The sequence below is a fragment of the Cervus canadensis genome, chromosome 9, assembly GCF_019320065.1.
Source record: "Cervus canadensis isolate Bull #8, Minnesota chromosome 9, ASM1932006v1, whole genome shotgun sequence".
In the NCBI taxonomy this organism is placed as follows: Eukaryota; Metazoa; Chordata; class Mammalia; order Artiodactyla; family Cervidae; genus Cervus; species Cervus canadensis.
In genome coordinates, this window is record NC_057394.1 from 80,614,522 (window position 1) to 80,637,810 (window position 23,289).

General features: G+C 42.6%; 1 protein-coding gene across 3 annotated transcripts in view; it reads right to left on the reverse strand.

The window, feature by feature from the left end:
- The window catches only part of WASF3 (WASP family member 3), a 73,374-nt gene that overhangs the window by 14,192 nt on the left and 35,893 nt on the right, over positions 1–23,289 (reverse strand). For 2 of the 3 annotated variants that reach the window (XM_043478069.1, XM_043478066.1), the window contains exons 3-5: positions 16,463–16,605; positions 5,868–6,002; positions 3,628–3,781 (exon numbers count right to left, since the gene is read on the reverse strand). In XM_043478069.1, the coding sequence (XP_043334004.1) occupies positions 3,628–3,781; positions 5,868–6,002; positions 16,463–16,595 (422 nt within the window). In that variant the 5' untranslated portion in view covers positions 16,596–16,605. Of the gene's footprint in view, positions 1–3,627; positions 3,782–5,867; positions 6,003–16,462; positions 16,606–21,470; positions 21,578–23,289 lie in introns of all 3 variants that reach the window. The other variant, XM_043478067.1, reaches the window with a different exon arrangement.

Genomic DNA, 23,289 nt, shown 5'->3' on the forward strand with positions numbered 1-23,289 from the left:
TAAATCAATGTATTACAAGTCAGGTGGGAATAAAAGGTTGTTAGATATTTTCATATGGGGTAATTATTAATGTTCATTTAAACTCACGAGATAACAGCTGCATGAGAAATCTGAACTATCCTACACTCTCTGAAGTCTCCCAATTTTCCTTATTTGAAAAAAAATGTGTGAACATGCAGTAACAGTAGTTTTTTCTAGAATAATTAAGTAAAAACTACTCTTGCATATTTAGATTTAGAAAAATGCTACCCAAAATCACAATATAGCTCATAAACAGCAATATTTAATACCACAATTATTTCAAGGTATGTTCTGTTTATTCCAATGGGGGCTACATATAGAGATGGATGGATCTCTTAGCACATATATGTTCACTTCTATTCTGGAGCGACAAGGCTATTTGGATAAAAATTAGCAAGTACTCTTTTTTTAAAAATCAGGTTTGCCCAACATCTATAATTCAATTAGGAAAGAAGCAGAATATTCATGGTGCATAAATGTAACTAGGATAGAAAGTGATGACCTAGATACTTTTCAAATGGAAAGTGAAAGTGTTAGTCACTTAGTCATATCACTTTGCGACCCCTGGGACTGTGACCCGCCAGGTTCCTCTGTCCATGGAACTCTCCAGGCAAGAATACCAGAGTGGGTTGCCATTCCCTTCTCCAGGGTTGTAAACGGAAGTAACTCACAAAGAAAATTCACTTACAGCTATTTAGTTTTCACGAACTGCTATAATTACTATATATTAAAAAATATTTCAAGTCTTTATATGCTACTCATTTATCACAAAGTCAATAAAATGCAGCCAACATGGACCCAAAGTTGTAATATACATCAATAGACAGCAAAGCTCAAAATAATCATGTTAAGAAGTGAACACTCTATCTGCTAATGCTTTAAAAAGAGCATGTGACCTGTATATTACTTTCAAGAGGAAGCAAAACATTTTCACTTAAAGACAGCATTTCAATTAGTCATTTGAGGCATACAGAGAAAGAAAAAAAAATCAGAGAAAATAAGTCTAGGAAAGAGTTTGTGGCCCAGTAGTCAAACAAAGTGACGTGAATTACTTGAGGGAAACTGGTCTTGAAGTTCCTGCTTTGCTGGGTTCTCTAAGCTTCTCAGCATCAAATGATAGGCCAGGCTCTCAGGAGGGTGGTCTGGCAGTTCCCTGCCTGAAAGTCGCTAACAAACCAGCACAATTCACTCTGTACTTCAATCTTTAGTTATTTAAAATCCTCTCTCTTCCCAGTTTCCTAAGTGACAAACAACCTGCATTATTGGGATTTTATTAAAAACATTGTTGTGAAAAATATAAACTATTTCCCTAAGATACTACTAGGTCATCAATATAGTTGAGGACATAGAAAAACTGAGCAGCAACTTGCTGCAATTTTAAAATATATAAAATGCATCTTCTTTTTTCCAAAAGTGGAGCTGATACTTTGATGAGGAGTTACTACTTAATGGAACAAATACGTATAATAACTTAAGCAAACGTTAACCTTGACACCAGAATATAAGCAGAAATATTCTATGTTTATCGCAACACTTGACTTTTCATTCACACTGTACTTATTTAAAACTGTGTTGTCACTATCATATTTAAATCCAATTGCAAAAGTTTGTGTTTTTTCCTACCCAAAGTATTTCTGTATTAATAAAAAGTAGATTTGAGTTGGCATGACTATTTTTAAATACACTATTAAAAGACAGTTTTCTTTTCCGTAAAACTGAGTATACACAATATATATGAACATCAATTTATTTTTATGCAATTAAAAATTTTAACCACCACAAAGATCATTTAATCATGATCTTGATTAGTAAATATGAGTGGTTCACTGAGTCTTCTGGGTTTCTTTTCTCCTTTATAACAAAATATTTAGTGAAGTTTCTTAGGAAAATTTTAGTAAGTTCTCATGGCTCTGGGATAAAAAGAGCTGAAACTGCCCCCAGAAAAATGTCTGCTGAACAAGTTAAAAAATTAGATTTCCCACCCCATCTCACCTCTCTAGCTTGTCACAGAGCCACGGTTTGAGTTCCCAGAGTCATATGGCAAATTCCCACTGGCTATCTATTTTACAGACAGTGGAGCGGGAGGCAGGAGAGAGGTTCAAGAGGGAGGGGAAATGTGTACACCTAGGATGGATTCATGCTGATGTACGGCAGAAACCAACACAGTATTATAAAGCAATTATCCTTCAATTAAAAATAAATTTTTAAAAGGTAAAAAAAATAAATTAGGCTTACAATACTACTATTCATTTTTAAGATGAGTATCTAAAGACTCCAGAAACATACACTTGTTTCATAGAAAAATGTGGTATCCTGATCCTCTCCCATCACAGCTTCCATGGAATCCCGATTTCATTTTCTGGAGCATTTTTCTGTCCATGCTGAAGAAAGGGATGCAGTCTGAACAACTACTTTCCTAGCAGAGCTGCAATAAAGGACGGGCCCAAACATTTCCTTTTGCACCCTGAGAAAGGACAGGAATTCAGACCAAGAAAACCCCTGGGCACTGCCTGAGAAGGGCCACTAGACCCAGGAGAGAAGTAATGGAAATGAAGGACTCGGTGAATTCAGGAAGGCTGGGGTACCATCCAGCAGAGCTAATCCTGTGGGACCATGAGGACCACCCCTCACCAGTCTGAGCTCATCAGAGGCTGAGAAGCAAGCTCTACAGAGGGTGAAGATGGGGACGAATTACTTGGGTAGGCCAAAAAGTTCATTTGGGTTTTCCTATAACCGTTCCAAAAACCCAAATGAACCTTTTAGCCAACCCAATACATGAAAACAGGAAAGAACACAGTGATGTGGCAGTAGGTCAGAGAGGAGTTCTAAAGAGCATTTTTAGTGTCTTAATAATAATTTTTGTACAATTTATTTTTCATTCTTTTTCTAGGAAGTTCAGTCCTGATAGTGAGTCCTACCAATTCAAACGAAAGGTTACCTTCTTGATTCTATATTCACTCTTAGAAACCCCAACGCTGCAGAACACACGTTTCTGAATTAAATAACAAACGTCTGCGGGGCTGAAATGCTGAGACAGGTACTTGACTGCATTAGAGATGAATTATGCAACTCCTTTAAACTTGACTTTGAACGTGAGGATCAACACAATCACACACCATTACTATGTAATGTACCCTCCTCTACTCAAGATATCTGCATCTGAAAGCTAACATCAGAGCTCACACTTCCCTTGGTAAGCTTATCTGTATTTTGAAATACTCAAACTTTAGCAACTCTGTAAATCACTAATGTCATCACGGTTGTTTTTGTTGTTGAGTCACCAAAAGTCGACTCTTTTGTGACCCCAAGAACTGTAGCCCGCCAGGCTCCTCTGTCCATGTAATTCTCCAGGCAAGAACCCACTGGAGTGGGTTGTCTTTTCCTTCTCCAGGGCATCTTCCTGACCCAGGGATCGAACCTGTGTCTCCTGCATCGGCAGGCGGGTTCTTTAGCATCTGTGCCATCTGGGAAGCACAATTTCATCGTGGATAATACTGCAATTATTATTCTCAAAGTCTGAAAAGATGTTTTCACCACACTGTCCACCTCTCCCAACTTACTTACCCTAAGAAGCTCTGGTGATACACCTGCACATGGAGGACCTACCTGTACGGTGTAAGGATGTTCAGAGGAGGTGGTTTATCACTCTGGTTGTAAATGTCAGCAACAGGATTAGGAATGCTGTTCTTTGAAACCACCTGCTGGTCTTGGACTGTGGAACTTTTGAAAGCTTTTTTCATGTTGATATCCTGTAGTGACACTGTTTAGAGAAAAGTCCCCCAAGTCGGGTTATGTGGAAATATTCTGAACCGTTTAGAAACAAGTATAATTTGATTCACAATCGTAAACATCTCCTAGAATAGCTGAATATATAACATCTATTCTAGCCGAACAATAGTATCTATCATTGTTCATTTAAAATCATGCTTACTAGTATGCGCAACCCCTACCTCTGATAAACAACAGTTATCTCTACAAATCATGTCTTTCCTTCTTTTGTGGCAATATAATGATTTCATTGAGCCTAATTATGAGTGCATCATTCTTTACTTAAATAGCATTTCTCAGAAATCACACAGGAAAAAAATTATGAGTATAATAGGTATGTAAACACAAAGATTCAGGGTATCCAGGGGGAAGGGACCCATTCAAACAGTTAATACCAGTTTAGTTACAATACATGTGGGAAATGCGTATGTAAAAAATACATGAATGTAGAAAGTGCAGTAAGTTTTTCTGACAGCAATATTAAGGAGAAATGGCAAAGCTTTTCAGGACACCTAGAGTCCTGGAAATTAAGCAGCATGATACAACTCTACACTAAGGAGTCTGAGAGAAGCAGGCTAATTACACTCATTTCTTGAGTCTGAACGGCATGCTGCATCTCAGGTATTAACTCATCTGACCTTGACATGACTTTCTGAGGTGGGTGCACAGGCGCATTCACCCACTGGACCAATGAGGCTGACAGTCAGGGGTGTTAAATGACCTTTCCAAGCCTGCCCAACGGAAGAGTGGCAGGATCACATAGAGCATAGATTTCCTGACTTGGTCAAGGATTCTTCTATAGGAATATCCACACCAAGGAAAGTCAAAAGGGAGAATACTGATTGAGAAGGGAATTTAAGGCTATAAAATGTACTGTAGAATCTCAGGATGCTAACCTTTTCCAGGGTAAGTTTTATCACAAGCATCACAACTGCAAGAGCCAACAAAAAGCTGAATAAAGACAAGTAAGTATTTTTAAAATCATTTTTGATACCATTTGAAAAGTATATGATTGATTTAACTCCTTGTCTGAATAGACCCAGTAGCTATTCAAACTTTTCCTTTTAAATAAAAGATATATTTAAAAATCAAATTAAAAAGAGCATGTCTCTAGCTTCCTACTTACTGTTGGAAAAGTAAGAATGTTCCTAACTAATATTAAAATCTCAATGTTCTACGCTTGTTAAATTTTTAGTTCACTAATTTAATTTCGACCTTTGAAACAGGTCTGAAGATAAGAAAATAAGTTTTTTTGAGTGATGAGGGATGAATTTCATAAATAATTACATTTAAAAAAAACTTTCACTTTTTATTAATACTGCTATTGTAGGCCTAGTAGAAAAATAAGGTGCTAGGATCATTTTAGTGCCAGGAGAGAAACTGTAACTACCTATATAAAGGAAAAATAATTTTTAATCTGAGCATTTTCTTCAAAGTAAATATAAAATGGCACATCTTGATGTGGGGGGACAGTTTTTTTCAGTCTTTTATTTGAAAGAGACAAAAAGTGAAAATTTTTTTAAGGGATTGTTGAATTTTAATTTTTTTTTAAACTATCCCAAATTCAGGGTACATCATCAAAATGACCATCAGTTAACTACACAGCACCTGTGGATATTAACTTTGTTTTAGAGGCCTGAAGCCCTTCATTTCTGGGCAATTAAGTCAGCAGGATCAGCTCAATTACCTACAATCGGTCCTAAGGGGAGCAGAGGGTACAGGGCTCTCTTAGCTGGACAGTATCTTTGGAGTGAGTCTGTGATTTTTCCGGTAAGAAAGTATCTTTCTAATAACAACCAGTAACCTCCATTAGGACTTCTAACACCTAATGCATTCAGAGAGTCCTTTAAAACAAATACTGCATGTGTCATTTATTTAAAAATTGAGTGTGGTTCACAAGGTAGACCAGATGTGACTCTTAATTACTAAGTAACCCCTCACTGTGGGTTTTGCCCCTCGCTTTTCTTCTAGGAAAAGACGAGATGAAGGATGAGCGCACAACCCCGAGGAAGCAGCAGGTGACTCCCTCCCCTCCTTCATCATCACTTCCAGCTCCCACCTCTCCAGGGATGACCTACCCTCTTCCACCGTGGAATCCAGCTGGGTGACCTTAACAGCGAGGCGATCAATCCTGTCCTGCAGAGAGTTCGCGCGGATGTAGAAGTTGTTGGCCTCGTTAAACAGCTCTCCGAATATGTCCTCAGCATGTTTGCCTGCAGAAGGCATGAGCAGAAGGGCGCCTGGTCAGAGGCTACACTCTCACCCAAACCCAACGCCAACCTCCACATGTGCGGTTTTGTGCAAATCATCACAAAATGCATCACTGTCAAAGACCTGTAGGATCTTTCAAAATTTATTAGGAATACTCATACATATCTGAAAGTGACCCAAAGTTGTAGGATTTTTAAATGACCCAGATAATATAGAATTTTTACCATGAGCTTTCCACCCCCACCAAGTTGCTTCCCATTAAATTAAGCTTCTTGAGAAAAAAACTCACTCTCATTTTGCATGCTTTGCGATACACGGCTCAGGACCTGAACTTTCCTTTTACTTCCCAAGTAAACAAATTTAATTCAACAAATCATGTTGGCTTCTAAATTCAGGATTTTAACCTCAGCAATATCAGATATCTTATATGGTGCCTCACACTTCCAATGGCATCAAATTCTTCTAATTCATATTTCAAAATCTAGGTATAGAATGCTGACTTTGGCCCTCCCTAAGAATCAGTACGTTGAATTCTGAGTTAAATTTTTCTGTACAGATCATCTCTTCTTTTCCGTGAGTGTGAGACATACACCCATCTTCCTTAAAGTGTAATTAATAACATTTCTGAAAATTTCACAAGATGGGAATCAGTATCTGCTTATGCTCAATTTCCAAATCCTAACACCATTCCTTTACTCACTCAACAAACATTTAATAACTGCCTACTAAGCGTGCAAGGAGCATGACCGCTAGAGCATGACTGCTATGGTGTGAGTAGGTTTAGTGCTTTAAGAAACAGCTAAACCGTCTTCCAGAGTGGCTGGACCATTCTGCATTCCCACCAGCAATGAACGAGAGTTCCTGCTGCTCTGCACCCTCCTTAGCACCTGATGTTGTGAGTGTTTTATGTTGTGGCCGTTCTAATAGGTGTTTTTTATCTTGTTTTAAGCTGCATTTCCCTGAAGACTGTGATGTGGAGCATCTTTTCACGTGCTTGTTTGCCACCTGCACATCTTCCCCAGTGAGAGGTCTGTTCAGGTCTTTTGCCCATTTCTCAAACAAGTTGTTCATTTTCTTATTGCTGAGTTTTAAGAGTTCTTTGGATATATTTTGGATACCGGCCCTTTATCAGATTATGTCTTTTGGAAACATCTTTCCCCAGTCGTTGGCCTGTCTTCTTCTTCTCCACAATATCTTTTACAGAACGGAAGTCTTTCATTTGGATGAAGTCCAGCTTATCAATTATTTCTTTCACTGTCATGCCTTTTAGCACCGTGCGTAAAAAGTCACAGTCATATCCAAGCTCATCTAGGCTTTTTCCTTTGCTATCATCGAGGAGTTTTATTGTGTTACATCTAGGTCTAGGATCCATTTTGACTTAATTTTTGTGAGGGGTATAACATGCGTTGACCTGCAACTTTTTATCTGCACATTCTATCAACTTATCACTCAAAAGGGAAGAAAGCCTGAACCTTCCCAGAAGAAAAGTTACCTGGAGCAAGAATAACTATAATGTTTTCACTGTGCTTTACAATTTACACTGTTTTCTCACACTCACTCACCTTAGTCTTTGCTGTGAACCCTGAGACTATAACCTCCATGAGAGTTAAGAACCACCTGTGTCCACCGGGTGTCCCCAGCTGTCCCCACCTGGGACAGAGCCTTCTGGCACCACCTGTATGATGAGTGAGAACTCATGAGCCAGACATGGAGCCGCTGCTCCCACCTTCCAGGTGACTAAGCTGGGCACCACGTCCAGACACCGTGCCAAGCAAGCGGGAGAAACAGATGAAATGACAACTTGGGTCTCCTCTCTTCTGATTCCGTGCCTTAGCTCATACTTCCCTCAACTTTCTCGGCTAGAAATTTGCAACTCCCCATGAATTATCTCAGGTCATGAGACACTTGGAAATTTCCTGTTTACTTCATAAAATGGATTGAAATATTCTGCTGCTTCAGTGGTTACTCCTAGATACTGGATAAGCATCTCTTAAGAATTGAGAATTTGTATAATTTCATAAATTCTAACACTGTAACTGTCTTAATAACAGGAACGCTGTCTGAGGAAGGAAGAATAAGAAAGGCATCAATGAATACCACTAAAACCGGGAGTGGGGACTTTGACTACGTACCTCAGTTGAGCAGTAAATCATTTCTCCTGAAGCTGAAAACCTGCAGTGCGGCTTTCTGGAGTCACCTGAAATCCTGCTGACAGTCCCCACTCACGCAATATACAAAATGGTTCCAAAAGGCGAACCAATTTAAAAAGGGTCTTCAAACGAACTATGCATGCTTTTAAACACTGTAACTAGATGTGGCATCCAACGGTAAGGTTTGCTTGCTGCCTTCATTATGAACTTCCTGAGCAGGCCTTGTGTGTCTAATTACCTAATAGACATCTCCATGCTGGTGTCCTGTAAGAATCGAAATCCCTGGACAAGTTCTCATAGGAGCTCATGTTCCCATTAACTCAAACCCACACCCCTACGGGGAAAGGCATGGTCCACCTGCGATGAAGCCCCAGAAAGAACAGAGTCACCATGACTGCTCCCTCCCCCCACGGGACTGACATCAAACCACTCCTGCTCCCCACCCCCTGGGCTCCGGCCCTCCCTGTTTCTCTCCTAAATTACATCAACAGCTTTGTTTTCCCGTGTCCAGATTCACCTTCCATTCTTAGATCTGCACATACAATGCTGCTAGTCCGACCCTTCACGGCTTCCATCATCTCAAGACCAAACCCAAGGCTCTGAGCAGGCACGGGGGCCCCATGCACTTTCGCTCTGTCCTTTTTCTGGGCTCCGGCAGAACACACTGCCTGAACCCTCCCCGCTTGCTCACAGATGCCGTTAGTCCTCTGCGTGTTCAAACCCTTCCATGATGTCACCTCACTCAGAAGGAGAGATGAAGGCCGGGAGTGACTCAGAAGGCTCTGCCGGATCCAGTTCAGTGACCTCCCGGGCCCATCCCCTGCTTCCATCTCCCTCCCACGTTCCACGCCAACCACACGGGCCGCAGATACTCAGACACGCCAGACACGCCCGCTCCTGCCCGGGCTTTCACATTTCCTGCACCTCCCGCCTGGACCACTTCTGTCAGCCAGGTCTAGACCCCAGTGTCATCTTCTAAGGGAGACGTTATTAGCACCTCTAGCTAAATGGAGTCACCTCTCTGTACACACACTCACAGATGTAAACAAACTCCCACACCCCCGCCGTCCCCTCCCTGCTATGTTTTTCTCTGAGCACTCACCGCCATATAATAAGTTATACACTTGTATTTAGTGATCCTGTTTCCGGCCTGCCTCCTTCCACAAGAACGCACGATCCAGGAGAGGAGGACTCTATGCATCGCTGCACCCATCGCCAAGGTCTAGGGCGTGTCTGGCTTATTGTAGGTGCTCAAAAAGAGATTTGAAGAAACGAACAAAAATGCACACACTTAAAACCTATCCTTCGGGAAGCAGACTGGGGTCCGTGAGACCAGAGGCCCCTTCCTGTGTGCGCAGATACCCAGAGGACATCTCAGTCACAGGACGCATCCCACACCCCTCCGCTTGGCTTTTTCACACAAGTCCTGTAAGGCGTGGGCCACGCCCCTGGTCTCTGCACTGATCGCGCTAGCCGGTGCTCAGCATCTCTTGAATAAAAACACATAACCTGTACTGGTGTTTTCATTCACAAGGACACAACCAACAAAGGCTCCCTGCTCAGGTACATTTGGGAAATGCTGGACTAGAAAGTTTAAACATGTATATGCCTCAGGCATCTCAAAATCTTCAACATGCTCATGTGTGTTGGGGTTCCACAGGACAAGCACGGTGCACACCACCTTTTCAAACTGACTGGTTTTTGAAACACCTGTAATGCCTTTCAGACTGTTTTCTGAAGCCTGTTTGGGAAAACACCTGCCCATTCAGCTGGACAACCTGTAGACAAAGTACCATGTTCCAAATGGTTTGGATTCAAGTCTACCAGCTGTTTTTCAGAACGCCAGATGTAATCAAAATAGAACCAACTAATTTTTTTCTACTTGACCATTCATGGTTAAAATAAAAAAAAATTCCAGTGGAACTCCAAGAAAACTCCTTTCCCTTCAGCACTGCAGAAATCTAATTAATAGCGACAGTGTGTACCACCAACAACTCGGGCATGGACAGCCTCTTGCTGAAGGGACTTCAATGTTCTCAAAACACACTCTGTAGAAGCTAAACAGGTTGAAAAGAATCAATAACACGGACCCTCCACCTTCATTGCTTAATCCTATTTGAAAAAACACAACGGACACTCTACTCCCCTTAGAAGTTCTCAATTTATAAAAAGAAACAGAAATTAAAGACTTGCAAACTTAATCTTCTACCAGCTGCTGGAAGCTGACAAGTGACTAAAGAAAAGAAAATGCGAGGAACTCTATTTTCTGATGAACAAGAATAAAGTATTGCAACCACAGCACTCAGTTCTAGGAAGAGTCACTTGTTTGAAGAGCTTCATTTGACTCACTCTTCCAATGGCAAGTCCGATAATAGTTGACTGAACTAATTCTGAATTGAATTAAAGACCATGAAGAGGTAAGAGCCACTGATTCATTCTTAACTGACAAAGAACCAATTAGGGATTTATCTGTACCACACGAGTTCGAGTCCAAGCTCAAAAAATCTTGTTGGGAAGGAAGGGAGCAAGGAACGGGGCAATGGACAGAGGGTGATCTCTCAATAAATGAGTATTTGGTAGGAAGGATACAGACGGGAGTCAGGGGTGCATGAGGCAGGCAAGAAGCGGGTAAACCCAGTCCCGGGATCACCACCGTAGAGTGGGCGGGGCAGGACGTGCCGGTATAGAGGCAAAGCAGAGGGCTGAGACGGCAGAAGGGGGATGTCTGGTTCTCCCCTAAAAGCTTTTATTTTCCCAGTGAAATAAGCAAATCATTAGCTCACTATCTGGGATGGGGGGCTGAGGTGAGAAAAGACGTGAAACAGGCAGCAAACTAATTACTGCAGGAATTACAGCGTGCCTGCCGAGAAGCCCTGAATGCCCACATGAGGAAGGCTGCTGATTTCACGTCCCTCTCCTTTTCTGACACAAGCATTTAAAGATACAAACTTCCCTCTGAGCACCTCTTTACATAAATCCCACAGATACGTTGGTGATTCTGTGTGTTCATTACCAGTGCAGTGAGAGTTTGCAATTTCCTTTTTGATTTCTTCTTTGACCCAAGGATTAATTTAGAAGCTGCCGTTTGATTTTCCAATATGTGAGAACTATCTAGAAAGATTATTAGAATTATTTTCTCATTAACATCATGCTCTTGGTGGTATGAGTCTCTTCAAATGTATTATTTTATGGCCAAGCACATGCCCCATCTTAGAGAGGCAGCATTAAAAGAATGTATATTCTGCAGGTGGGAGTTCTGTGTTCTACAAACACGGATGAAGTCAGCCTGGCAGGCACTGTCGTTCAAACCTCCCATATCCTGGTGGAATCTGTCTTTCCCAGTTCTGGGGCAGTGGTTTGTCCTGTGACCTCAGTTCTCCGATGATCTAAGAGAAGCTGCTGAGATCTTTTCTTATGAAGGTGGGTGTGACTTCCATGTCTGGAATGCCAGGCTGGGGTCATCTGTGGTTCCTGCTTCTTTCTGTAACTTCTCTTTTTCTTGATCGGGTGTCACGCTTTTCTCCCTTCCCATGAGTCTCCTACTTTATTTTTTGGCTGGACCACGTGTGTAAAAGGCTGGTAGAGAAAGAAACAGACACAGTAGACCTACCCTTACGAAAGGCCCTGTGTCGAGGAGGAACACAACTGACCTGAGACTGCTGATGATCATAGTCATGGACTGATGGGACAGTGGTGTCATGGTTTGGACAATTTTAGAAAAAAACATTAAAAACCTTGAAAACCTTCCCTCAACGTTTTTAGGTGATAGTAACAGTGCAGATCGCAACAGTCAGAAAGACACCTGTAAGTCACTTATGAAACGTTACCGTAGGCCTATGAACTCATGAGACGGGAAGAACACAGATGATGAAGGCAGAGAGGTCTGATAGCTGGCTCTCCACGTGTGTTAGGAAGAATCAGTCTGCATTTAAATCCTGCCGCGATGCAGTCAGCCCAGAGCAGGGAGAGGTGAGAAACAACCCCGGTGTCATTACTTCTATTGAGGAAACACGTCTGATGCTCCAGGTGAGGGATGGGTGAGGGAAAACGCTTCAGTTTCCAACAGCCCTGTCTTTGTCAGGAGGGGATTCTTCCACTTACCTTCAATTCTGTGGCTGACAGAGCCTTACTTTACACATACACATACACAGGACTGCTTACCTCCTTCACTGGCTTTCTATTTTTATCCACAAGAGATGTAAACACGTATCTCAGTTTGAGGCAGTAAATTTTTAAAAATTCATGCTGTTTCTTCCAGTCAACTCTGTCTAGTACATAAACCCCTCTTCTCTCAAAGCACCCTTAGCCTAGCCTGAACCTGCATGGTAATGAACTTGTGATCTATCTCTTGCATATATTATATTTAATCTTCCCTTTTTCCCCCTCAAATCTTCCATTTGGCTAAAAACATCCAAGAAATCTATTCAGCGCATGCCTTCAAAACACTTAAAATCTCTCTTCTGACTAAAACTGCACTTGGTATAATCAATTAACACAACCCTGAATTTCAGATCCAATTACATAAAGCAAATGTATTATGCTTCAAGCCATCAAGAAAAGTATTTTGATTCAATTTAGCATTTGGTTTGATATGAGACATAATACATAAAGAGTATTAATAAAAATATTAATCACTAATTAAAAAACTGAGAAGAAAACAGACTTTCCTTCTCATTTATACAAGTACTCAATGTAGAAATTAAATGGAAAATAGGTTTTGTAATCTTTTTTTTTAAAGAGACTCATGTTTAAAACTGATAGTCTCAGAATTTTTATACCATTGGTAAGGATGATCTTAGCTCTGTGGGAGGAAGCTTGATGACATATAAGATGAAATCTTAAAAAAAAAAAGAAAAGAGAGATGCCAAAAAAGATTTGAGATGTAAGTACTAGTTTTATACAAGAATTATGACAGTGTTTCCCCAAAGAAACATATGTATGCGCAACAGCAAGATAATGGTTATTCATGGTATATCAATATAATAATCTCTAGCTATTAAAAATGTATCTTAGATGCTGAATATCTACCAAGTGAGAATAGGCTATAAAACCAGATGTATGAGAAATCACTTTTAGAATGATATATATATGAACCATTATCAATGACTTCCTGTGATTAATTAAAAAAAAATGGTAATTTTTTCCTTTCATGTTATCCTGTGCTAAGTTCTCTATACTATCTTATTAGTACCATCAAATATAACCAAAAACTCTGGGCAGGGGGTACCTAAGGTCTAATTCCTTTCCTTGTGACATCTTGGGGGCCTTCATACGAAAGGAAAAGAAAGCTATTACTGCAAGAACGTAGAGAGAGAAGCGGAAACTGGCTTGGGAGGCACAGAAATGGACTGGACACAAATGCTCTGTCTCCTTTTTAAAGCAAATTCTATTAGAATTATATTATAATATCGGAAGGAATTTGACTGCAAGACAATAATTTTAATTGAGCAACTAGGTGAAAAGGACAAGAGCACTCAGATAATTAATCAAGGAAAATGATGAAAAAGCACTCCCAATTCAATGTTCATTGCTACACGAAACTGTCATTATTTGAAGAAAAAAATATCAATACTCCATTGCTGGAAAACCAAGTAACACACTAATTTTTTTTCACTGAAGTAAAGTTGATTTACATATTATTTTCATTTCAGTTAAATAGCACAGTGATTCAGTATTTTTACAGGTTATATACTGCATTAAAAGCTATTACGAGATAATGGCTATAATTCTCTGTGCTATATATAGTAGATTCTTGTTGCTTATCTGCTTTGTACATAGTCGTTTGTATCTCTTAATCCCACACCCATATCTTGCCCCTCCCTCTGCCCCACTGGTAACCATTAGCTTGTTTTCTGTATCTGTGAGTCTGTTTCTGTTTTGCTATATACAATCATTTATTTTCTAGATTCCACATATAAGTGATATGCAGTATGTCTTTCTCTGACACTTATTTCACCAAGTATAATATTCTCTTGGTCCGTCCACATTGCTGCAAATGGCAGAATTTCACTCTTTTTTATGGCAGAGTAATATTCTCCTGCATGTATGTGTGTATCTGCAGCCCACTGTCTCTGTCCATTGGTCTGTCAATGGACAGTCAGGCTGCTTCCACCTCTCAGTTTTTGCAAACAGTGCTGCTAGGAACACAGAGGCTGCTGAAGAATGTTTTCCAGTTAGTATACATTTTCTTCTGGATATAAATCCAGGAGTGGAATCGCTGGGTCATATGTGAGTTCTGTTTGCATTCTGAGGGACTATTTGGTATCTATTATCCCTTCATGACGCTGAACTATCCCCCCACAGATGTAAAGAGAACCAGAGAGACACCAGAGGTGCACCAGGCCCTCCACTGCTAAGTCTTCCTTCTGGAAAAGACCAAAGAGATGCCTTCTGGCCCTGGCTCTGTTCTTCCTCCCCTAGACCCACGAGAGCAGTGCTCCCCAGCCTTCTTGGTCTTGGGGGACCGATTTTGTGGCAGAAAATTCTTCCACAGATCGGAGGCAAGGGGCTGGCTTCAGGATGATCCAACACACTACACTTGCTATGCTCTTTATCTCTACTCTAACATTACCACTGACCTGACGGGAGGCAGTGGTCTGTGGCCCAGGGGTTGGGGACCGCTGCACTAGAGAACTAATGACTCCGGATTGCCCATTTAAAGGACCCCCGGTTTTCACTGGGCCCACCTGGACAGCCCAGGGTAACTTGCTTCTTGTGAGATGAGCTGACAAGCAGCCTCAACCCTCTGCCTGCCGAGTGACACAGCACACCCGTGGGTCCCCAGGGTGAAGATTCAGAAGCCCTCGGACGGGCGGCCCTCAGTCTGCCCAGAGGGGGCTCCACGGAACAGACCAGACCGTGTGGGCGGCTCCACTTACAAACAGGCCCCACAGACACGGCTGATGCAACGCTGTACGGAACACGGCATGATTATTAACAACCGTAATAGTTCATGTTGGTTTTCCTCACGTAGACCCCATGCCCATAGACGCTTCAGGCATAAAAACAAGAGACTGAAAAGCATTCTTACAGAAATACATGAAGGCACACAGAAACACGTTCACCCTTCAATAATCTACATGGTGTCCTCTTGTAACATGAATCTACACATTTTATCAACAACCGCTACCAAAAATCAATTATAATTAGTTCAGACTCCAGAAGAAATCTATTTTGAAACACATTTTAAGTAATTTCCAGGTTATTCTGGCCTCAGCCAACGATTATAGGTATCATATATCAAAAATATATCCATAACAACACAGTACAATTCTTTTAAAGAAAAAAAAACTCATCTGTTATGTTTCTTCTTCAAAACAAATAAAAGTACTTGAGTTGTGTTTTTTTTTTTTTTTAAACCACTCTCCTGTGCTTGAGGTGACCGGGACGTGAAATTTCATGGAGGATTTTCTCATTATTAACAGAGGTTCTGAAAATTTAACTGTGAAAACCTGTCACCCAAAATGCAGTGTGAACCATCTAAACCGAAAAGGAGTGGGATGAAGTGAGAAAACAAGATCACGACGTGAATGTAAAAGTTAGGCAGAAAGACTGCAACTTCAAAAAGCTTTGGAGGAAAAGCATTTTCATGCACAAATAAGTCTTAAGAAATGGAGTATTCCTTGTGTATCTCATACTAATGTTCAAAATTGGAAAAAAAGGAAGCCCTCTCCTCCTTATGCTTGTGTTTGCTTACATGTCTGTAACCCACGCGTGTGATGTGTACATAGCACTGCATATGTGTCACCAGCAGCTCATTGCTGACCTCCATTTGGAAGTCAGTACCCGAACTTTAACTTTTAGAAGGTTAAAATCGGCAAGTCTCACTGGTTTCAGGCTGGATCCTCTGATTCAGTTGAAATCTTATTCAATCAACAAACATGTATCGAGCCTCCACTCTATGCCAGACATAGCACCAGTTCTCAATTCACCACGTTTAAAAAAAAGATTAGTCCTGTCCAAGTGTAATAAGTAACTCACTTAAAAAAAAACAACTACCAATGACTTTATCCTTATGTATAATAAGCTTTTAACAATGAACACTACTTTAAACTACACATTTGGTCTTATCTAGTCATCTGCGAACCAGTCAATTCCAACGTGATCACACCAAGCTGGTGTCAGCAGACCAGAGAGGGCAGACAGCTCATTTCATGCTGGGAAATTTTCAGGAGGGAGGAAGGCTCTTTCCTCCAAAGCCTCTTCTTTGGACAATCCCAGAACCACTGAACTGAAATCACTTGGCTGAAGTCATTAAAATTAACACGTCACTGGCAATCGGAACGGAGGGAGCCTGAGGCGAGGGGACTCACTCAGACTGCTCAGCTGGCGGATGATGGCGGCCAGGGTGCTGTTGGTCACACACTCAAGCTCGCTGGTGATGCCCTCGGGCAGGGCTCCCCGGCACAGGTGCCGGGGCTCGATGTTCCTCTTCACTAAGGGCATGGCTCACGACCTGAAAATGAGAAAGATGGTTTCAGAAGCTCACAGTCCCAGTGCAACGCGCCTGGAGCTTCGACTCCCTGGAAAAAGACTCTTGCCCAGGAATCTGCATTATCCTATCACTTCTATGTGAGTGAACTGGCTAAACACGCAACAGATGTCGAACTACTTATATAAACGTTACAGATTTCAAAGATATACAGACAGCACATCCTACTTTTATAGAAACATGATGTATGCACAATTTCTAGTTAAGCATGGCTAAAATAAAATACTTAAAATTATTTCCCATCTAATTTTGCTTACTGTACAATTAATCTAAATCTGAATTTTTCCTGTGATTTTACTCATTACGCAACAAGACGCCTGCATACTGGCATTTAACTTCCAGTAGTACTCTTCATTACAATTCAAGTCAAATGATAAAAGAATTTCAGAATCGTATCAATATGCTTTCTACTTTCAGGCAACTTTCCTATCTTCCAATAACTCATCTAATCTCTTTTAAAAATTCCATACAACGAAGCTCTTCAGTTATCCCATAGAATGATTAACTGGAATACCTTTTTTCTTAAAAAAAAAAAAGAAAGAAAGAAATTAAGGAAGCAACTCCACAGATGTTTAAAACAGTATGAAGTTCTCAGAGCATCTCTTTCTGTGACCATCCCTTCCATGTGAACCATCTGGAAGATGTCTTTTGGGTGAGCAGCCAAAGCCATCTGAGTGAGACAAACACAATTAGTCAGTTTTTCCAGATCTCTTACTGCTGGTGGTTTTCAGTTTAATTTTGTTGTGATCAGAGGGCATGCTTTGTCTGATTTTAATTCTTTTAAATCTGCTTTGTTTTACGGCCCAGAAAACGGTGTGTCTTGGAGAATGCCTCACACGTGCTTCAAAAGACTGTGTATCGGCTGCAGTGACTGACGCTGCTGCTGAGATGTTCCGTATCCTTGGCTGATTTCTAATACCCTCGTTCCATGAATTACTGAGAGGGGGGCTGGAGCTGTCAGTGATCACTGTGGATCTGTCAATTTCTCCCTTGAGCTCCATCAGTTTTTGTTTATCTATTTTGAAGGTCTGCTGTTGAACATACACACAACATTTAAGATTCCTGTGTCTTCTTTTTTAATTTATTACGTTTGGTTGCCCTGGGTCTACATTGCTGCTTGTGGGCATTCTCTAGTTGTGGCAAATGGGGGCTACTCTCTAGTTGTGGTGTGTGGGCTTCTCATCACACCGGCTTTTCTTGTTGCAGAGCGTGGGCTCTAGGTGCACCGGCTCTCAGGCTCAGCAGTTGTAGTGCCTGGGCTTAGTGGCTCTGCAGCATGTGGGGTCTTAGTTCCTCAACCAGGGATCAAACCTGCGTCCCCTGCACCGGCAGGAGGATTCTTAACCCCTGGACCATCAGGGAAGTACCCACTGTATATTTTCAGTGAAATGACCTCATTATCTTTCGGTGATGGTCCACTTTTTCTGGGAGATCGCGGTGCTGGCTGCCCGTGTTTGGATCTGTGATCATGTTGACAGGTATGCAGGAATTCTGTCCTCAGAATAAACATGATCCCAGAAAAACTGGCCACATAGAGCCTGTGCTCTGACTCCGCCGTACTGTCCACTGTCAAGGGCAAGGTTGCGGCTGCTCCCCAGTTTTACAGCACTCCGCTTGCCGGCTGACATCCCAGGAGGTCACGTGTCCGCAGTCAGAGGGGGAACCTGGGCTTCCCCAAGGCCCAGCCCATTCTGTGACCTTCTAGAGAGATACCGCCTGGCCTCTTCCTAGTTAAGCTTCAGATGAAAGTCGTGATCAAGTGAGGGGCGGGGCGGGGGAAGGATCACAGACGGTTCACCAGTCGTGGTTCACTGGGATCAACGTCCTGACTTTGCTACTAGGACACAGTCTGTCCACTTCTGCAGGATGAGAGACAGAGAATACGGGGTCCTGCCACTAACACCGCGCGGCCCTGGGAGACATCTTAACCGAGAGAGGTCTCAGGTTCCTCTTCTGATCAACAGAGCCACTGCTCTCCAAGGGTCCCGGGCTCTCATAGGCTTTCCTTCCTTCCAGTTAGATACACTTAGCTGGATTCCAGAAACATCCACATTGGATTCGCCTGCACGCCAAACATCTGCATTTTGATTATACTTCAGCCAGTGGAAATGCAGAGAATAAACAGCAAAAAATAAGACAAAATTCCCTTTCCTCAAGGAATTAAAGGTTCAGTGAGAGAGACAGGCATATAAATGAAGTTACAATCCAGGGTGACAAGCACTAGTTTAAGGTATTTCCCATTTCCCGGGAAGTTAAAACACAACTGGAAAGACTTCACTGGCGGGGAAGAGGGGGAAGGGGCGGGGTCGCACTGCATCGCCGACCCCATGCGTGGCACATGGAGGCCACTCACTAAACACAGGGGTGGTGGAGGAGTGCCGTTCACAGCTGTGGCTTAGAAGCAGATCCGAGGTACAGTGGGGAGCAGAGCTGCCTTCCAAGGCTTAGAAGCAGCATCCCATTATTTTAAAAAAATCATCCAGTCTTTGCTCAAAACCCTTTACAACTAAATAAGTATCTCTGGGTGGGGAAAGCAGAGTTCTGTCTATGGACTAACACAGTGATACATAAACAGTCATGCACCTTTCCTTGACACGTGAACCCTTCAGGTGGATGCTAACACCCAGTTCTAACTGAAAAGGCAGAGAGCAGAGGGCAAGGATGACATTCCTCTGCCCCCGTGCGTTCACCACTGGCTCCTGTCTCATTGCTTGTCTGCTATAAGAAGAAGCCCCAGAGCCATCAGTCTATCATGAAAGAGATGCAAACTGAAACCACTAGGAGGTGGTGGGCACACCTGTTAGAATGGATAAGGTAAAACCACCGGCCACACTGAATGTTTGGTAAGGATGTGGACAGAGCAGAGTTCTCTGCAGAAGGGAATGGAAAACGACCCAATCACTACGGCAGTCTGGCAGGTTCTCAAAAGATTAAACACACACTTCTCAGGATGATCCTAGGATCTACTCCATGCCTGGGAACTCACGCAGAAGAAGTAAAAGCACACGCCCAAAAAAAGACCTGTACATGAACGATCATACGCCCTCATCTGTAAAAGCCAAAAACAACCCCAGAATAGAAACAAGCCCAAATTCATCAACAGGTGAGTAGATAAACAAACAGCACTTCTCAGCAACAGCGAGGAATGAATCACTGATCCGGGAAACAACGTGGATGAACCTGGGATGATCACACTGAACCAAAGTCAGACCAAAAAACAGTACAACGATGCAGGACTCCATCTATGTAACTATTATACTGTGATTTATAGTAACAAATATATATATATTTGGTCTTCATCTCCATCGATGGTACAGAGCTCCAAAAACTCTCGGAATTCCTAAGTGACAAGAGCTATAAAGGTGTCTTTTGCCACAAACAAGCCAACCCCATTGAACCACACCTGTGGATGTTACTGAAGTGACTCTGGACCCTCCCCAAGGATGGGGACTGGTTATCAGGGGAACCAACCCAGTGAGTAGGAGGCTGGAAGCTTCAGTCTTACCCCCGAACCCCTGAGGAGAGGACAGCGGCTAGAGGCTGAGTCCCATTACCCACTGCCGATGACCTAATGCATCGTGTCTGTCACGAAGCCACCATACTCCCAAAATGATGGGGTTCAAGGGCTCCCAGCTTCATGCACCAGATGCATTTACGTGCCAGGAGGGTGAACTTCAAGACCAAGCTCACGGGGACAGAAGCTCCAGGGGCTCGGGGCCCACAAGATTTTGCCCTCTGTCCTCATCATCGAACTGCGCATCGTGTCCTTGAAGGTCCTTCTAACAACGCTGCCATGAGTCTGGTGGGAAAACTGGCTTCCTGGGCTTTGGGCACCATGAAGCTCAGATGGGGCCATGGGAACCTTGGATTTACAGTTAGTCGGCCAGAGCGCAGGTGACAAAGGAAGCTTGTGGGGTGAGGGCGGGGGGTCGTGGGGGACGGACACAAAAGGCCACAGTTAATGGCTCAGTGAATCCAGCAGACTGAAACGCTAGCTCAGTTCCGAGGAAAAGTTTCCTTCTGCAGAGTTCCCTCCTCCTCAGGGGATGAGTTCCCCCCTCAGCAGGCCCCAAGTCAGTACTGCAAAGAGGGTGAGTGCTGAGCAGAGACAGCTGCTCTGCCGGGCCCCGCCTCCCTCCCGCACCGCAGCCAGACAAGCCAGACCACTGAGCCGAACCCGAGTTCTTCCACTAAACCCCAGTCCTCACCTACAACACGGGAGCAACAACACCAGCTGCTCACCTCCAAGGGCCGCGATGAGACTACACACGAGCAAGGTCGGGAATGCCGAAAAGTGGACCCCAAACCCCCAGACACTACTCCTGTGAAGGGATCGAGGCTTACTTGACACATTAAAGAACTAGCCCCATCCCTCCCCTCTCCTCTTTAACTGGACAGGAAGGGGAGGACGGTTTATCAGCACCACAACCGGGCTGTGATCACACTGTGATGAGCAGGCCAGGCTCACGAGCTGCCTTCTGCAGTATTATTCCTGCGGTATTCATTAGGATCCACACTAAGTGTCTGTTACGTGAATGCCCTTTTAAATAAAACTAAAATAGTCAACTTCTGATCCGAAGTACAATAAACATGTGACCTATAGACACTTGACAAACACAAGATTAAGTTGAGCGGCCACTGCATTATTTTCCTAAGAACACATGAAGAAGCTGAAGCCATCGAGAGTGCTTTAAGACTTGTGAGGGAGACAGAGCTTTCTGAAAAATATGAATCTCAAAGAATTCTCAGGGGCTCAGACTCTACTATATGACCTATGAACTCAAGGTTTGATTCTCAAAAGGCTCTAGTTTTTGTTTCTGTCCACTCACTTGACCGTAAATGGAGAGTCTTCCTGGAGGTAAGTCAGCATCTCCTCTTCTCGTTAAGAAAGACGCAGCTCTCCTTTTTCCCCACCCTACTCCTTTACAGCAACCATCTGAGAATGACAGTCACCAGAGAAATGAACGGAAGTCCAAAATGCATTAAAAATAAATTTAAGGTCCTGGAGGAAATGAACTATAAGATACAAAAGCAGATCATTTGCCAATCGTGTAAAGAAAACACTATCGGCATAGCCTGAAATATCAACTTGAACCATACAAAATTACCACTTTTGTTGGTCAAAAATAGTCAAATGTTGGTGATTCATATGAATGACATAAAGTAAGGTCAAAATAGCAGTAAATCTGTAGAACCTATCAACTGTTCCCCAGTACACGTGCTATGAATCTGTGGAGTCTCTGTATTTTTAGAAACCAAAAGCATCCTGATGGCAGTATTTTTGGCAACTAGAAGCTGTGCTCATGGAAGAAAGTTAAGATAAACTGAACGGCTATTTTAGTTAACTACTCTCAATTGTTTGCACTATGAAAGCAGGAAGTGATGTACTAGTGAAGTATCTAAAATTTGCAACACTCGGTCTCAAAGAGCACACCCGGCATCCTATTGGTTCCAACACAGTACAAAAGGTGGATTATCATCATCTCCAAAAGGATCATTCAGGCTTCCAGGTGATGCAGAGTCCTGCCCCAAGGCCACAGAAGCTGAGCCCAGTACTAAGGTCATCTCTGGAACTGACTGGGCCCCTTGTAACTATTGCCAAATAGCCCCCCTGAATCTTACCAGCCAGTTTTCAAAAGACCCCAAATTAGGCAAAAATGCCCATCCCAGTACTCTCCCTATAGCACCCTAACCATTCATCTAATGCCACCCTTCCAGCAGAAATTTTCTTTGTTTTGAAGCTATACACACTGGTTTAGTTCAGTTGCTCAGTCATGTCCGACTCTTTGCAATCCCATGGACTGTAGCATGCCAGGCTTCTCTGTCCATCACCAACTCCCGGAGCCTACTTAAACTCATGTCCATTGCGTTGGCAATGCCATCCAACCATCTCATCCTCTGTCATCCCCTTCTCCTCCCACCTTCAATCTTTCCCAGCATCAGGGTCTTTTCCAATGAGTTGTTTCTTCGCATCAGGTGGCTGAAGTATTGGAGTTTCAGCTTCATCATCAGTCCTTCCAATGAACACTCAGGACTGATCTCCTTTAGGATGGACTGGTTGGATCTCCTTGCAGTCCAAGGGACTCTCAAGAGTCTTCTCCAACACCACAGTTCAAAAGCATTCAATTAATCCCCAAAAAGCAGTGATTTGCCCTGGTCGGTCAGGAGGTCAGCCTGCTGCACTCGTGGTGCCCACATGATCTCTGCTCTTTGTTCTCAATAAACTCACTCCTTTCTGAAATGATCTGTGCCTGGAACTTCTCTTCCAACCCACGTTTGGACATGTCATTTTACAGAAAATCAACCAAAGAAACAAAATCATAAAGCTGATGATGGTAAATTGGTTACACATGATAAATGGGAACATGTTATCAATACATATGTAAGCATTTTATATGTCATTGATACCCACTACAACTTTATAGGCTGGCAGATAAAGATAAACTTAACAGATTAAGAACTCAGGGCTCAAAAAGTAACTTATCCAGAGTGATGTGACTAGTAAGTGCAAGAACTTCAACTCCAAACCAGCTATGGCAGGTGCCAAAGTCTTAGTATGTTTCTGCAACTAACATCCTCCGTCAGCATCACCAAGTGAGGGTCCACGGTCTCCAAGGTGCCCTGAGGAATGTTTTTCAATGTTTTCAG